This window comes from Cyanistes caeruleus, chromosome 5 (genome assembly GCF_971803275.1).
Source record: "Cyanistes caeruleus chromosome 5, bCyaCae1.hap1.1, whole genome shotgun sequence".
NCBI lineage: Eukaryota > Metazoa > Chordata > Aves > Passeriformes > Paridae > Cyanistes > Cyanistes caeruleus.
In genome coordinates this window covers 11,205,244-11,222,124 of record NC_141705.1, presented here as the reverse complement: position 1 = coordinate 11,222,124, position 16,881 = coordinate 11,205,244, and the positions used below count along the sequence as shown (strand labels likewise).

General features: G+C 39.9%; 1 protein-coding gene across 8 annotated transcripts in view; it reads right to left on the bottom strand.

Moving 5' to 3' along the window:
* AFAP1 (actin filament associated protein 1) overlaps positions 1-16,881 on the bottom strand; it is a 114,421-nt gene that overhangs the window by 5,221 nt on the left and 92,319 nt on the right. For 4 of the 8 annotated variants that reach the window (XR_015287487.1, XM_086891228.1, XM_086891227.1 and 1 more), the window contains 7 exons: positions 15,251-15,462; positions 13,675-13,820; positions 10,071-10,188; positions 6,458-6,572; positions 5,034-5,198; positions 4,271-4,461; positions 3,401-3,562 (listed from right to left, as the gene is read on the bottom strand). Coding sequence is in view for 7 of the 8 variants with exons in the window: in XM_086891228.1 (XP_086747354.1) it covers positions 3,401-3,562; positions 4,271-4,461; positions 5,034-5,198; positions 6,458-6,572; positions 10,071-10,188; positions 13,675-13,820; positions 15,251-15,462 (1,109 nt within the window). In the remaining variant the exon portion in view is untranslated. Of the gene's footprint in view, positions 1-1,584; positions 1,636-3,400; positions 3,563-4,270; positions 4,462-5,033; positions 5,199-6,457; positions 6,573-8,362; positions 8,621-10,070; positions 10,189-13,674; positions 13,821-15,250; positions 15,463-16,881 lie in introns of all 8 variants that reach the window. The other 4 variants (XM_086891225.1, XM_086891226.1, XM_023925545.2 and 1 more) reach the window with 2 other exon arrangements.

Sequence of the window (16,881 nt, the reverse complement as noted above, 5' to 3'; positions counted from 1 at the left end):
TTATCCATGTAAATAGCTGTTTTTGCTGCTGAAAGGAGTAATAGCATTAGTTTGGCTGAACAGCTGTATGACCATGACACCTCTCAGCTGTTGTAAAGTAACAGTAAAGGTTACAGCTGATGGCTGCTTTACCAGTGTAAGAAAAAAAACCCCTTGGCTTTAAAGATAGACAATCATTTAATTTGTTTCTAAACTTGTGTTCTTTGTTTAGATGGTGCTTTGACGAAAATTCAGTGTATTTTAAATATTCAGTTTTAATTAAAATTAAGGTAATTCAAAAGGTAAAGCACAGTACTGGCAAAAATTAGATTACTTTAAAAACTCTATTACATGTATATTCTCTGTGGATATGCTACCGAAGGTATAAAGGAAGTCCTTGGCTAAGCAACTGCAAGGAGGATTTTCTGAAGTGTTAAATAAGCCTTGAAAGTAGGAGCTTCTTTTGCAGGTGCAAAGAGGATTTTTTGAAGTGTTAAATAAGCCTTGAAAGTAGGAGCTTCTTTTGCAGGTGCAAAAAGAACTTTTTCTTTCTTTCCACTGCTCCTGCATGTTCACACCAAGGAAAGAATGTCTAAGTCAACAATGACAGCCTGACTGGGAGCTGGGAAACTGGGACAGCTCCTTTTCTTCTCCAGTCCTAGAACACAAGCAAGATGTAAGATGCTGACATTCACCAGCCCACTAGATTCAGAAACAAATTAGAAATACCAACTTCAGTTTTCTTGCTGCACATAAAAATTTGGTTTAGAAACTAATTTTATATTTGAATGAACACGTGAAATCTTTAAATAATTGCTCTACAGCAAGGATATTTGAATTGTTTTACTTCTCTAGGACTACTGACACAGAATATTGTTTTCCATATTTTAATTAGAGTCTCCATTTCTAGCCAAGTACAGATTAGACAAAATTGCAATTAAAATGCCTTCTGGCTGCTTAAAAATATGCATAATAACTTTCTAAAAAAATTTAAAGATAATTGCGAAGAGAAAAGTTAAAAAATTCAAATTTATGCATGCATGTTTGTGTGCATGTATAGTGTATATCCTGAACAGCCAATCCCCAAATTACTATTCCTTCTTACACTTAACACTAGATCTGCCTTACTGCTCATTCTGTATTTCCTTCTAATGTCAGTGCATCTGAGAGGAGAAAGTTTATGGTGGCAGAGCTTCCAAAGCTGCTGTCCCAGGTGCCTGAGGTGCCCCTCACGGGCCCAGGGGTGCAGGGTACAGCAGCAGCAGCACAGCAGCACAGCAGCAGCAGCAGCACATGCACAGCAGCAGCAGCACATGCACAGCGCTGCTGCCTGGTGAGCAGGGCTGTGACACGAGGCTGAGGCTGGCAGGTGATGGGCTCAGCACCCTCCGTGCAAGGAAAAGGGGAGGAAGGGAGGCACTCAGTGCACTCAAATACACAAAACACATTCTGACATTTTGAATGTTTATACAACTCCCTCTCAGTACCGGGAGATGTGTCAGCTGCAAGTTGCAAGTGCAAGCACAGACGTGAGATCTGTTTCACTCCCACAAACTGCACTCACATCCATGTGTGGAGAGCCAAGTTCTGCTCTGGGATACTCACTTGTGACGCCCTCTCCTGAGCCACATCTACAAGGCCTGGGCTCACTCTCAACTGCAAAAGGCCAAAAGAATTGAGAGCCAAATTCCACCCCCGCACGTGCACAGCCACCCCCAAGCGTGGGGAGTGCTGCAGATGTGCATCTGATGGCAGCTGTGGCTGCCAATGGGCTGGGAATAGATTGGGTTGCACTATCTAATTCAGCAAAATTTCACTCTTAATATTTAGTGTGTGAGGTTTTAGGGAAAGAGCTGTTAAAGCTGAATTTGATACTTTGAGATGTTTTTCCCAGCATGGGAAAAATACGCTTAGTTGCTTTGTTTCCTTTTTGATTCACCTAATCCTATATCCAAGATTTCTCTGTCAAAAAGCTTGACTAACTTATTGTGCCATCCCAAAGCACACCGGCACCAAACAACGCAGCAGGGTTTTCCCTGTATGATATATGCTGACCATGAAAATGTACTACAAGAAGGTATTCTTTACACCAAAAATGTTTAGGTTTTTATAATGCCCTGGTTTCTCCAGCTGTGACAATTAGATGGCTGGATTTAATGTGCCTGTCCAGCACAAATTCATGCTCCCATCTGCAAGGACTGTGTTCTGCTGGAGCACATTTCCTGAGTACTGCTGAGCTAACATCCACATCTAAGACCAAGTACACAGTTAGAGATGATATTATGGGACAAATTAGGGTATAATTGGAATATGCAGATAAGCTTTAGAGCACATAAATCCGTTTTCAGGTTTGAAACACAAGTTGCAAACTTCAAAGTTCATCAGAACTGAAACCTGAGTGTAATTATGTTGAGTGTAATTAGATGGATTTAAATGAATCAGGCAAACTGGCAGGAAAAAGCAGTTGATGTCCATGGAAAGGGGGTAGAAGGGTGAGAAAGCTCTCAAAAATGGTATAGCAGGAGAAATAATTATACTGTGATAATTTAATAATAAAATAAGTTTTTGAGATGCTGAATTTTCAGTATCTACTACATTTACGTTCCAGGCACTGGAAATATATATAATCAATGAATACATGTAACAAAAGTTACTTGAAAACTTTTCAAGTTTTCAAGAAATCCCAGTACAGAAGACATAAATGAAAAAAGGAAATACCCTTCATGAATGACAAGTGTTTATGATTATTGCTGCTTACAATTACAACTAGAAGTGAACTACTAAATAAACAAAAGCTTGGGCCCAACACTATTACTGTCACCCTTGGTTATGTGCTGCCCACATGCTCATGCTGCCAGCAAATTCAGCCCAGAAGAATGGTCATACAAATCCCATTTAAACTAAACCACAAAAATTAGCAAACTGTAACAAGAGGACAGCAAATTTCAGCCTGATATTCGCAAGACAAAATTCAAGTAATTCAAGTTTTACTTTGAATGTACATTAAGTAGATCCTTGTACAACACATTGTCAATAATTATAATGTACATGTATTCTGTTATTGCAGTGGCTGGAAAAGATCAGACCCAATCTCGAGCCATTTTTAATCACTTACTGTAACAGTGCTCTTTTAACCACTTCTCTGATACACAGAGTAGTGGACACATGGACTGTCTACACCACAGACCACTTACTTTGCAAAATAAATCCATAAAGCAACAGAGAAAAACATGGAATCAGAGAAAAGTCAAATCTGTCTCCCAAACTACTCACCAATTATTCTGCAAAAGGCTCCCCAAACCAGCAGTATTTATGTAGTAATATGAATAATTTAGATATTCTCTTTTTAAGGCTAAATAAGACTTTGCAAGAAAGCATGAAAAAGCAGAGAAAAAGAAAATGAAGACATTGGTTCTCTCACCTTTGCTTTTCGAAGGACATGGCCTCGACATGGAGAATTGTTTGATGAGGGAGGTCGCTTCAGAGCTGCTGCGCTGTTCACAGGGATGGAGCATTCAGTATCACTGGTGTCACAGCTGGAGATTGGAGAGTTCTCCAAAGTTCGGTGCTTGAAAATTGGAGACTAGTAAAGAGTGAAAAGCCTATATTGAGTTTCTTCCAAGTAGTCACACATGCAATATTTTCTACTTTAAATTCAGAACTGCAGAACTCCTTTTTGAAAACACTCTATTCATAATAGTGATGAATTAATGAAAAATAGATTAGAACAAAAGAAATAAAACGTGCATGTGTGTTCTGTGATGAAAACTGAAATTTCTTTTCTGTTAAACTACAGATCTGATTAAACAATTATGGATAATCCAGAGGAATTGATGTATCCCTCTCTGGGCTTTCTGTGATGGCTGCTTCAGACAAAGATCTATAGCACAAGCTGGGACTGCCAAGCTCCCCCTGAAGGTGTGGGATACAGCCTTTGCAAAGTGTGACACAGCTGACAGGGGACCAGCACAAGCAGGTCTCCACCACTGCAGGATGACTTGGTGCTCCCTGGGCCGGAGCAATGTCTCAGTTCCTGTACCTCTACAACCACCAAGGACAAGGTGTCAACTTTCGCACAATATCCTAACACTTGCATGTCATTCCATGTCTACCTGCTCCCTGCTGCTGTAGGAAATGTAAGTAACACACAAAGGCATTTAATTCTGCTCTTATTTCTCAGGTTAATAGACCATTATAAACTGTCAATTCCTACTCATTTTTGCTGGAGCTGGGAAGGCTGAACGCTCCAGCCCGTGGTACTGGGATTGGCATGTTCAATGGCTTTGCATACCTGTGGACTTGATGTTCCTGATTTGGGCTCAATAGCCAAGCCCAGTGTGATGCCACCAGCCAAGGCTTTCTTAAGGCTCTCCTTCACCTCAGTCAGTTCTAGCTCCAGGTTTACACGCTCAGCCTCCTTCTGCTTGCACTCCTCTTCCAGCTTCTTTAACTTGTCTTCAAGAATCACTTGGGTCTTCCTGCCTGTCATTCACAGCAATATTATAATTTCAATGATACTTAATTGGCACTTAAGAGAATTCTTTTTATTTCAAAAAATTACAGAAACAAGGTCTCTACAAATCAGTGACATGAAAAAAAAAATAGGTACTCTATATAAAACATTTTTTTCATAAAAAAGTAAAAAGTTTAGTAGCATAAATCAAATGCTTTTTATCAAGTGACATTCCTTGATATCTAGTCTGGTTTCAAATCAGTATTGTTTTTTGTTTTTCTGTTTCATGAAAATATAATTAGCTAGTGACAAAAATATTATTCCCATGTTCTGCTTATCTGAAGTTCTCACCAGTGTAATTCCTTAGGCATGAGTATACATAGACATGCATATATAAAATAAGTATATACACTTACACATATGTTTTTTTATCTTATACATTTTGTATCTGTATGGAAAGCAAATACAGACATTACAGAGTATTGCTCAGCATTGAAACCAAAACTTGTTTAGGCTACTGTCCAGCACAGAATACAAAGCTGATTGGACAATGAAGTCCAATTCTCAGGTGAGAACTCAGGACAAAAAAAGCACCTCCTACCAGCATTGACTTCAATGGCAGCACGCAGATCTTTTCTTTCTTTCCGGAGCTGGGCCAGCCTATTCCGGAGGGCTTCTTTTTTCTTTAGCAGCTCCTCCTCTTTGCTTTGTAATCTCTTTGCATCTGCCTCCACACGATTCTTGCCATATTTGTACTGCTCTGCATCTGCATGTATCAGATTGTAGTTCATTAGGATTTAAACTAACAGTACAACTCCGAACTACTCCCTGAGACTAAACACGACACGAAGCATGTCATGGCTCCCCACGGCAGGGCTGTTGCAACTAGATGATCCTGAAGGCTCCTTTCCAACCCAAACCATTCCATAATTCTATGGTTTGAAAGAAAGGTTTGGCATTCCTCTTCCACTGGCTCTTTCTCAAGGTCCATGACTTCTGCCAAGTTCTGCAGCACAGCTACAACAATGATTCAGGAGAGAGTTTGTTCTTTATATTTACATGAGGAAAATGAGAAAAGCCAGTTATCTTACAGCACACAGGTTTTGAAAAATGGCCTTGCCTTTCTCTGTAGTTGAGAAGATAGAAAGGAGCCTCCTCTCTAGCTATGAACCATTTGTTTCTAATTGGAAGGGTCAGAGGAAAAACCACCTGCTTGGACTTTTGCCTGGCTTTCATTCCTACTTCAAGTGCATACCTTTTCTCACCTTACATAAGAGAATACAAAGATGTTCACACTTCTTTGATTCTTGACAGCTTTCTTTTTCTTTTTTAATCTCCCATACAAATGCTTTCATTTCATGGCTCACATATATTTGTGGCCTGATTGATATCACAGCCCCCTCTATACCTCTGCTCCAGTTGCAGACTCAAAGAAGGTAGGTCAGCTAAGAGATCACTTCATCTGTCACATATCTGAAGGCACACTCTGTGATATGAAATCATTCCTGACAAAGAGGTGTTAACCCAGTTTTAGTCAGTTAGGAGCTACTTAATTTTGTCCTGAAATCTAACACAGATTTCTCTTGTTGCCATTAAACCCACAGCATCTTAAGACTTCATTAGTAAGTCCACTTTTGATACAACAAAAGAGCAACACAGTGCTCTTACGTCTACACCAGCTTCTCATCCCCCTTTTCCAACAGGAAGATAGAATTCCTCTCTGTTCCAAATGAGGAAGCATTAGCCTTCTTTTTTCCCCTGCTGCCCTCATGACTTTGCAGAAGCCACGGGTCCACATTTCATGCGCACCATTCTCCCATATGACACCCTTTTCTTGTGTGGTGTGGCTGGAGTTCAGTCACAAATCTATCTTCTATTGATTCAAAGTCTTGGCATCTCCTCCTTGGGCTCTCAGCCACACAAAAACCACACTGGTTCTTTACCTTGTCTGCAAAGACAAGAGCTCTTTTGGGCACCCTCCTGACTCCACTCCCATGTGAGGCAGCAGTGAGGACAGACACTTACTGGATGCAGTGCGCTTCACACTGGAAACTGTTTCAGATTTCTTCGGCTGGCTATTTAAGGTTCTTGCTTTTCCGGTGATCCCATTAGTAGTCACAGGAGGTTTCTTGCCTTTAAACTGTTTGAAAACAAAAGTACAAATGGACTCCAGCTATTCCCGTGCCACTGGCATCACTTTCACCCTTTCATCAAGGGCAGAGCTTGACAGAAAGCTGCTTGCTACATCAGACAGCCTTAACAGAGCACATTGATTGAGCTGGAGACGGCGCTTCCTCCAGAGATGCCTCTGGGAGCTGCCGGCTCAGCGGGAGCTGTGCCAGCAATCACAGGATAACAAGGGGATGAACTCCCTGCTTCTGGTGGCATCATGTTTTCCAATGCATTCAGAAGTCTGCCGTTTACAGTATTAATTGCAAGGCAGGAAAAAAATGTACCTTTGAAAATTTTTTACTGTAAAGACTCTGGAAAAACAAGTTTTTCAGTTAATTTCACACAGTAAAACCCACCAGGGTTTGCCACACAAAAATTCAACATTGTTTCTCATTTACTTATGACCTTTCCATCCTTGTGGAAGATATTTTTTTTAAACAATATTACATTATTACATGTTTTTAAGTGCTAAGAGTTAACATATTGTTTTCCCTTTATACACCTTCTAGCTACTACTTAAAAGCTTTTCTTACTTAAAGAACCCTCTCATAATGGCCAGACAGGCTTAGAAGATTACCAGGAACAGAACAACTCATGTTCAAGGGGTTTCCATTTAGGACTCACGGGAATGAACTGAACCCTGGGAAGATAACCCTGTCCTGACTACTCATAGTGTATCCATGGAGGATGTTCCAGCCAAGCAGAGGGAATGAGTGCCATGCTCTGCTCTCCTGCTTCCAAAAGTTTGTGAGGACTGAATTGGGAGTGCACTGAGAAGCTTGCCGCTGCAGTAATGTATTGCTCATGTCCACCTCCAATTCTGCAACTGCACTGAATTCTAATATTCCAATATAAGGTTTTTGTAAGGGTTAAGTGAATTAACACACAGTATGACAGGAACTTCATACAAGGGAAACATTTATCTTAACTGTTCCATGTCAGATTAGATTGAAAACCACCCATCACTGTGAAATATTCACACTGTGATATATTGGTTTAAGCCAATGACCACCTTTCAGAGCCCAGCTAAGGGCTCTGAGAAGGTTCCTGGCATGCCTGTGAGCAAGGCTTGCTCTGCTCCCCTGCTGGGTTGTGCCCATCTGCTACAATGCTGAGCTCAGAGGACTTCATCTGCTCTGTAGGTTCATATTTGAGGTACAAAAGCCTGTAGCCACCCTCAGAAAGCAGCAGAGACATAGGCTTATTTTATTTTTTTTTTTATGGGGGAGAAAATAACAGGCAGTAATATAAAGATGGTATATATGAATATATACAACATAATTTACTAAATATATAATATCAAGTTTTTATATTTATGCATATTCACAAAAATGTATAACCACAGTATGCTTGATATATAGATTAGTACAATTCTAAAGATTCAAATTTGCTGTCAGTCAGGTCATATGTCACCTATATTTTTGGGGGTTTTTTTGAAGACAGCTCTGCCTGAGGAACCAGAAGGTAGCTAGACATGCATTCAGGTTAAGTGTGGAAGGTCACGCTTATTTTTGTTCTTATTATTCACAATCTGTAAATCATCAAGAACAGGTGGACAAAGCCTTTCCCAAGTACCACTATTTCCACATTGGAATTCATAACTTTGCAATCCTGCTTCTTTTGCAGTGGGTTCACAGCTAAACTCCAGGGACTTCAGTGCTGACACTAAGAGACTCTACGAGGCCCTTCAGATAACAACCAGATAAACAGAACAGCCAACAAATAAAAAGGTTTGTTAAGTATTAAATAGTACAGTACCTGCGAGCCAGATCCCCTCCCCACAGCAGAGGTATTAGTGACAGACTGAGCAGAAGACAGATTGGATGAGACAGGGTATTTGTAATGGTTAGAGGAGAGTTTGTCAGTAGATAACCTATTGGCTTTCCTGTCAGCTGGCGGATAGCGCGCAAAGATTTTTGGAGACGGCAAGTTATCGTACAGGCCTGCGTTATCATAAAGCATTTCTTCTCCAATGTTCCTGCTACGAGAAGAAGGAAAGCCATCTTCTGGTTCCCACTGCAACACACACACCTTGGCAGTTAGTGAACAGAGCACCATGCAAGTGAAATTAAAACATTAGTGATGCTTTGGGCTCCAGCAAGCCCTCAGTGCTTAGCGAGCAGACACTTACACTTAAACTATTTAGAAAGTGTGGGGAGAACACTGTGTGGAAAGCAAGCATTGCATTCCACGGCTCACAGCCTCAGCCCTGAGCATGTTCCTTAGTATAAGCAAGCCTATCATCATTGCTGTTTCAGGGTCTGCACCTTCAGCTGGTGGCTTGAGCAGCAAGGCAGCACAGGCAGACTGTGTTAACGGGGGGATACTCACAGTTTACACAGATGAATCCACAGGATTACATCTGGTACATGAGTTGTTAAAAGTAATACAGCCTAGCAGTTATCAGAAGCCAAGATTTTTCTAGTTTGTTTTTTTTAAAAGTTTCTTTAGGCTGCATGTTTTTCCCATGAATATCAGCTGCTGGTATGCTAGCACATTTTATTTGATGGAGATCTATTATTCTGAGCTGCAAGGACTAAAATAGCTCTCTTTTCTTTTTTTTTTTTTTTTTAATTTTTAGAAAAATGGAAAGCTCAACAACAGTACTCCAGTGATTCATATGATTAACCTTAAAAGAAACCAATCTGACTGCTAAATATCCTTCCTTAACCCATCCTGGCCACAGCAGTACACTACTCAAACAAAGGTATGAGCACACCCAAGAACTATGCAGGGACTGCTCTCAACACAAATGATCATGCACTGCTTCCAAGAGGGGACTTCTAACATCTTTCAGACATTACTGACATATTGGACCATTTGACACTTTGAAACTCTTAATTTCTCTTGAGTTTCCCCTCAGCGTGGCCTTTAGACAACAGCCCAAATTAAGAGCTGACATGAGCTGTAGCTCCCCTGTGAATCTTCCTGAGGACCCCATATTGCTATTGTTTAGCAGCACTAGATGTTAAATCCTATTACAGATCTGCCTTCAATGAGCTCTGCAATTTATGAAGATGGAAGTGACCCCTGTGGTTCTCCTTTGGGATGAGCAGCACCTGCTGTCCTCAGGAATGCAGCCTCAGGGACTGAGAAGTGTTTGGGGTTTGGTGTTTTTCAACAGACACCAAAAAGTTTCAGGTGTAATTAAATCCTTAATTTTGCCCTTTTCCATGTGATCTAAAAAAATACCTCCTCAAGTGAATATTGCATTCAAGGACTTGGCAACAAATCATCAACAGGCAACTGCTTTCTAAATGCACACTGGCTCACATGCAGGTTGATGTAAACAATATGTCCCATGCCCTTATATTCTGTAGGCGTGAGAGGAGTTTGCAACCCCCAATCAAAAAAATATGATTTCATCTGGAAACTGCCCATTGAGGATCTTTAGACAATATAATTTTCAGATGTCCTCTCATTCAACACATGCAAACCATTTGTTCTGCGCAAATCCAGCTCTTACCGATCCATTTATGCAGGGAACATCATCGTAATGAAGTGCCATTCCACTCGGACAGGCGTAGCCATTGGCAGCGCTTCCCCGGTACGGATTGGTAGATATAACCCGCCTGTTCATGAAACTGAATAATGCAAAGTAAAAATAATAAAAACCAGCACTTAAACCTAAGCCTACATGATGATTCAGTGGTACATTCCCCCTGCCTGATCATGTAGCCTGGAAGCACAGAGCTGCTCACTTTCTGCAGGGCAGTTTTTCTTTGCAACCCACACATAGCTGCTACAGCCAATAACACAGCATATGTTCCTGCTCTCCATTGTGGGGACACGACTGTGTGAAGGCCAGGAGGGCAACAGCTGTGATTGCTCAGTGGCCTGTTTACATAGGAACCTGCTGATCTCCGTTATACACCAGCCTGACAGGGTCCCAGAAGATTTCCCTTGCTGTCTGCACTGGGGAGAAGCAGGTGTTTCTGTGTGCATGCACGCTCAGGGGGATGCAAACTTAGGAAATGAGAGAACCAAGAATAAAATCCAGCAAAAATTTGAGAAGAACCCACATAATTTCAATGAGATCCAAGTTAACATATTGATCAAAATTTCCTGAATAATTACTTCCTCAAAACCTGGGAATTCTTCTCTTCTATATCAGAACTTCTGGCTAGCTATGGCACCATGCTTCCCAACCCTCTCTGGGTAATTGTAGACACAAATAGTCTATATGCTCATTCTCATTCTGTTACACATGGTGGACCTGAGTCCTCTGGAAACTTTAAAGGGGATATATATATATAGTATATTTTAATTTCTTCCCCCTTATCCTGTCACTGTCACTTGTTTTACTGGAATTCTGCAGAACACACTTGAGATATCAGAAACTACATCAGGTTTGCAAAGATCTAACAATTGCCTGACAGCAATAATGACCCCAAAGGCGAGTTTTCCTTTGTAGCAACTGCTGGAATTGAATAAGGTACAGAGTGAGATCCAAAATAATTCCATTCCCACAGTTTCAGGTGTACGTGAATGGGAAAACAATGTTTTCCATCCCAAACAATAGAACTATTCAGAGTCTATGCTGACATTCATAAAATATGATAAAGCACTGCTAAAGCAGAGAGGGTCTTCTGTAGCACTGGCAGGAGCTCAGGAATGCTGTGGTTTCAACAGTTGCTTTCTTTTGGCTTTGGAATAACATGAGTCCATTGAATTTCTCATTCAGAGGGAGAACTGGGGCTCACCTGAGCCATGGGAAACCTGGGCTCACAGGAGGGACAAACCTGCCCAGCTCGGTGTGAACCTTTCAGGGCAGTGTGGGGATGGAAAAACCATTAGACAGAAGCTTTCCCTACTTCAAACAAACTAACAGCAAAAAGCCCAAGGAAAATTCCATTATAAAAGTGTTTTTTATCGTAACTCATACCTTGTTAGGCATTATTAGAGGGCTGTGTTTGTTTACTGTTCTTAAAGAAGAGCGTTACACAAGTGTTTCTCATTGGTCTGAAGAACTGAGCTTGGAGTTATTGCTCAATTTCTTTCTAGTTAAGGGGCTCCAATTACAACAATGTATAATAACCATGTCTGAAAACTGAGATATTCATTAGTGGCATATGATGCACCTGTAGTAACTATTTCCACCACCAAAGGAAGGCAGGATTTATCTCAGTAGTTGCAAACAATTCATAATCAATATTTCAATAATCTTCATTAATCATGTTTTCAGGTGCATCCATGCAAGTTAATTGCATTTGGAAACTGCTAGAAGGAAAATGGAGAAACTTGCCTGGAAGCACTTTTTCTTCAGCTTTTCCCCCATACCTAATGATTTACACGAAGGAAATTGATGGGACTATTAATGAGGAGCTGACAGCTTTGCAAAGCATCAGTCTTAGTAAGTGAATAACCAATAATGTAAAGTGACTGAGAGATAAACTAAGTTTTAATGATAACTGCACTTGATTTGGAATACTGATATTCATTCTATAAAGGGCAAATGTAGTAGTTCATTAACATTTAAGTATCATTGTAATTTCTCCTCATTTTCCACTAGTAGCTGAAAATCAGCAGACAGCTACTTTATTGATTATCAGCAAGCCCTGACAGGCTCTTAAGGACACCCAATGAATTTTAATTAATTCTTAACAGGGAAATTCTGCTATTTTGCAAGTTGTTTGACATTCCTTTGTAACATGTGGTCTGGTTGCATATGTTTTTTCACTTGGCTCCAATTAGTACCACATATGTGCAGAAAAGGAAAGCCATGCAGAATTCAGGGGAAAAAGGTTACCATTCTATTTCTCTTAAATGTGGTTACTGCTAGATGCTGACTGAAGCAAAAATACATGTCAACACAGGACAAACCTTTTGAGCCCTATTAACTTCTAAACAAATATTAACATAAGTCTGCATTCTAAGTGCATTTTAATTCTATCAAAACTATTTGGTTTTCACAAAACAGGGCTTGTGTTAACACTGAGTCACTTTGATTTCTATCAGAAGTCATTCAAACTGGACTCTGAAGCTGGGTGTTTTCCCTTGTTAACTTCTCTTGGCACCTTCCTAATGGCAATAGGATCTTCTTTTGGAAAACTCCAAAACTCTTTTCCTTTGTTTTTTCCTTGCCATTTTCTATCTGTTTAAAGCCATGATGGGCAGATGGGCTGTGATTCTCTAAATGAATTAAGTCACACAAATTCCAAATTAGTCTAGGGAGTGTCATCTTGCAGTGGGATGAGGGTTGATGCCTTTGCCAGCTGTCTTCTCAGGCCACCCACTTTCTGACCATGGGGAACAACTGCAGCAGGGCATTCCCCTGTCCTCACTGTTTCCTCACTCCCGTTTCTAAAAACCTCATCTAGCCAAGGAAAAATGATGGTCTTTTCCCACCAAAGACTGCTTTAATGCCTCAAATGATTTGAATATGTAAATCACTGTATATGCTAAGTATGCATATGCTTGTAGCACAGGATCAGAAATGGGGAATTCGTTGTACTGATTAGCAATTTAAACAGCTTCCATGCTGCACCCTCTAGACACTTTCCCAATTTCCACCTCATATTTTAAGCCCCAGAAATTAATTGAACTGGGGTGAGTCTGACAAAGTTTTTAATTAATCAGAAAGAACTTGAGAAGGAAACACTGATTATGTGACTCCCCAAGACTTAAATTTGCTTTACACTGTGAGTGTGCAGCATATATTGATCAATAATACACTGTATTATGCCCTATATGTACAGCAAATACAGCCAATAAATGTGAATTACGTAGCTGCATATTTCAGAATATTTGTTCTCTTCAGGGATAGCTCTAAGACTTTAGGCAAAATAGAAGATTAAACTATAGCATTTGATAATGGGACTTACTGAGAAAAATTAGTAAAGATTTGGGTAAAGTTGCATAGTGCCTTGCATCTTTTACAGAACTTAGCAGGATTCCAACACTACATCATAAACACATCTACAAACATGCTGCAATGCTGAAACACTTCAGGAGTTCAGTATCTGGCAAAAGGGGAGGTGGATTTTGATAAGCTGTGTTGGCAGTGGAGTTAATACATGGACATGAATCCTGAGAGCCCTGGAAGCAGGCAGGTAGCGAACAGCTCTCACCAGAAGGTCTGTTTTGCAGCCTGGATGACGCTTGCCGTCATTTCCACGTCGATGTAGTCGTAGTGCAGAGCTCCAGGGTCTGTTGAAGATCCTGTTTCTGCCAGCAAAATTCCTATCCATCTGCCCATGTCTTCGGAGGAGGAGGCCTGTGAGGAGAGGCCAAAAATGTAGGTCAGGTCTTTGCTTTGCCACTGGGCTGAGCATTATTGCAAAATGCGCATTCTTCTCCGTTGAAAAACTGCTACCACATTGTATGAGAGGCTCTGGTTTCATTCTGCTGAACTCCTAAAAAGCCCAGGATTTCATATTAAATCTGCTTTGCTAGAAGGATGGTACTTTAAGTAAACTATGTGTTCATCAGTTATGATGTAATACAGAGAGGGCAATCCACTAAAAAGAAGAAAAAGTAATTGTTTAAGACCACTGGATTTTGATTCAAGTAATGCTTATTTTAGACTTCAGAATATTGAAAGCTTTAACGTAATTATTTTCCTTTGTTAGGCTGGTGTATTTTTAGATAGCATGACTCCTGAGAAGAAAGTGCTGCTGTTAAACAGAAACAAGAGGAAATAGGGAACAAAATAGTGAAGAGATTTTAACACTGCTTTTTGAAAAAATCTGCTACATTTCTCTAGATGATAGCATTCATCTTCCTGATAACACAAGTAAAAGCAGTAATACTATTAAAATAATTAGTGTTTTTTCGTATTTTGCTTCAAGTCACCAATTCAAAAGTTAAACAGCAGCAAAACAAATACTGGATAGAAGAAGTGGGGGAAAGACAACTTGTCATTAACAAATTTAGTGGTTTCTAAATTTCTTATTTTTATGTATTTAATTTCTTTTCACAGCTCCTTGAGCTGTTTTCTAGATTTTCGAGTTCTCTGAACTGCTCTCAGATAACAGGCCTGGCTGCAAGGATAGGAGACATGACTTGTAGTCAGAAACCCAAAGCAGTCAAAGTGCATGTCCTGCCACTGAAAGCAAAGGCTGCCTCCTGCTCATTATACTTGGCTTTAAGTGTCTGCTCATTTCAGGTTTTAAAAGATGATGAATAAAGTCCCTATAAAAAGCCTGACCCACCTAACAGAGATAAAGGTGTTTGCACATGAGGAGAGTCGAGACACACCAGGCTGCTGGCACACTGCATTTTCTTAAATACATAATACAGACACAGAATGAGCAAAAGGAGTTCCCATAAATAGCAGAAAAATGAAAGTTAAAACTCCCATCAACAGTGATCCATTATTTAATTATTGCTAATTTATTTACCCAAAGTAATTACATCCCTGATACAAAAGTGTGCCTAGAGAAGTAGAAGGGATATTTTAGTACCAGGTGAAGGGGAGGTCAGTGAAGATAAAAGTATTTTACTGAGAAGATTTCTGAACTACATTTAATCTCAGTTCTCTCTTTGAGTACAACGCTTACTATTTTTTCTCTCCTCTCAATATTTATTGTTCAGCTCTGCAATAATATTACTCCTAAGATTTTTTTCTGAACGGACAGACGCAGGTTGTATGAATTCTTCTCTAATTCACCTTGTGGGAGTTCCTAGAAGCCACAGCTATTGTACCTCAAGCACAGCGACCTCCTGCCCGTTGCGGAGCAGGCGGAAGGTCAGGGGATGCTTCGAATCCAGCCCCAGGATGACTTCACAGCCACGGAGCGGGATAGAAACAATGTGTGTCTTCAGATCAGTCCTGTCCTTGTGGAAAATGAGTTTATTGTCTTTCACTCTGCACCAGCGCTCACGCCAACGGTTATTAGAGAGCACGTTGAGATATCCTGCAATAAAATGAAATGTGAGATATTTCACTCCTCACTTTTTCTGAAAAGGAAGGAAAAAAGAAGCTTACTTCTCAGTGTAAGGCTAGCCTTTAAATAACTTGTTCCTCTCTAATAGAAAGTCCAGATGGATTTTAGGAAGACAAGTAAATGACCCTGCCCCACTGCTTTTAATGAAAACTTTCACTGTGCCAATAACCCAGAAAAAGCATATAAATATGTGATCCATCTCATGTGCAAATGGCTGCTCTGTGTCAGTCCCTGCAGCAGCTGGATGTGCAGGAGCACACAGGTCCCCAGGATTTGAGTAAGAATGGGAGAGAGACATTGAGAAAAAAAGTTCCATACACAGCCAATGTGCTCACTCTGCCTCTCTGTGGGTAATGACTGATAACTGTGGCTGACCAAAATTTTCTGGGAAAATCATATTATATAATAGCTCATATTAAATATATTAAATTCATATTAAATATAAAGCTCATATTATATAATTATGTATTGAGCTACCTTGTGTAACTCCAAAAGCAGTGTTTAAAAAGGCCTACTAAGTGTTGATGCTCTATGTTCTAATTACATTTAGAAAGAAGAATGCACATCTGGTTTGCAGCACTTGCAAACCAGAACTTAAAAGACTGTTACCTATGCAAATAGAAATAAAATTCATATTGGCTTAAAATTCAGGAAGTGATTATGGTACAGTACCCTTACATATTAAAATGTCATTAAAATTTTTCTTTTGAAACCACCCACTTTTCTTACCATGCTCTATATTAATATAGTGTCTAGGCATATAATATTAAATGGGTAGAGTTTTGTGGTTTTCCTTCTCTGTGCCATAGCAAAAATCATTCCAGACTCAAACGTTACAATCAAAGCAATGCCCATTTTTCCTGCCTTAGTATAGTTTGGAAGCAGAAAAAAAAAAACAAACCAAAACCTTTGAATTTTGCTTCCACATTACAAATAGTACATGAATTCAGCATGTTGCTGCTTCCAAACAGGCTATGGGGAGGGAAATAAATGATATCTTGCAAAAGCCAGAAGTGAAGTTAAAAAGTTGTCATCTATCTCAGACATGATTTTCATTTAATCCTGTTATAGAACTCTATCTTTGGTTTTCATTAAAGCTATGACTTATTATTAATTTCTCTGGGTTTTCTTTCCAATATTATGGTTCCAATGTTAAAGTGTGATCCAACAGGATATAGCAGATCAGAATTGTGCACATCTTGGAAGGCACTATAAAAAATGAGGATGTGCTTAATCCTCTGGTTTTGGCTCCTTGTGATAAACACACTCTTCAGCTCTCCTCCCTCCTCCTGTAACAAAACCCTGTATCACTGTGCATTGCATTACAATCCCTAGAAATGAAAAAAAAACCTTCCTGTGCAAGCCAGATACAGCTTGTTTTGGAGTGAG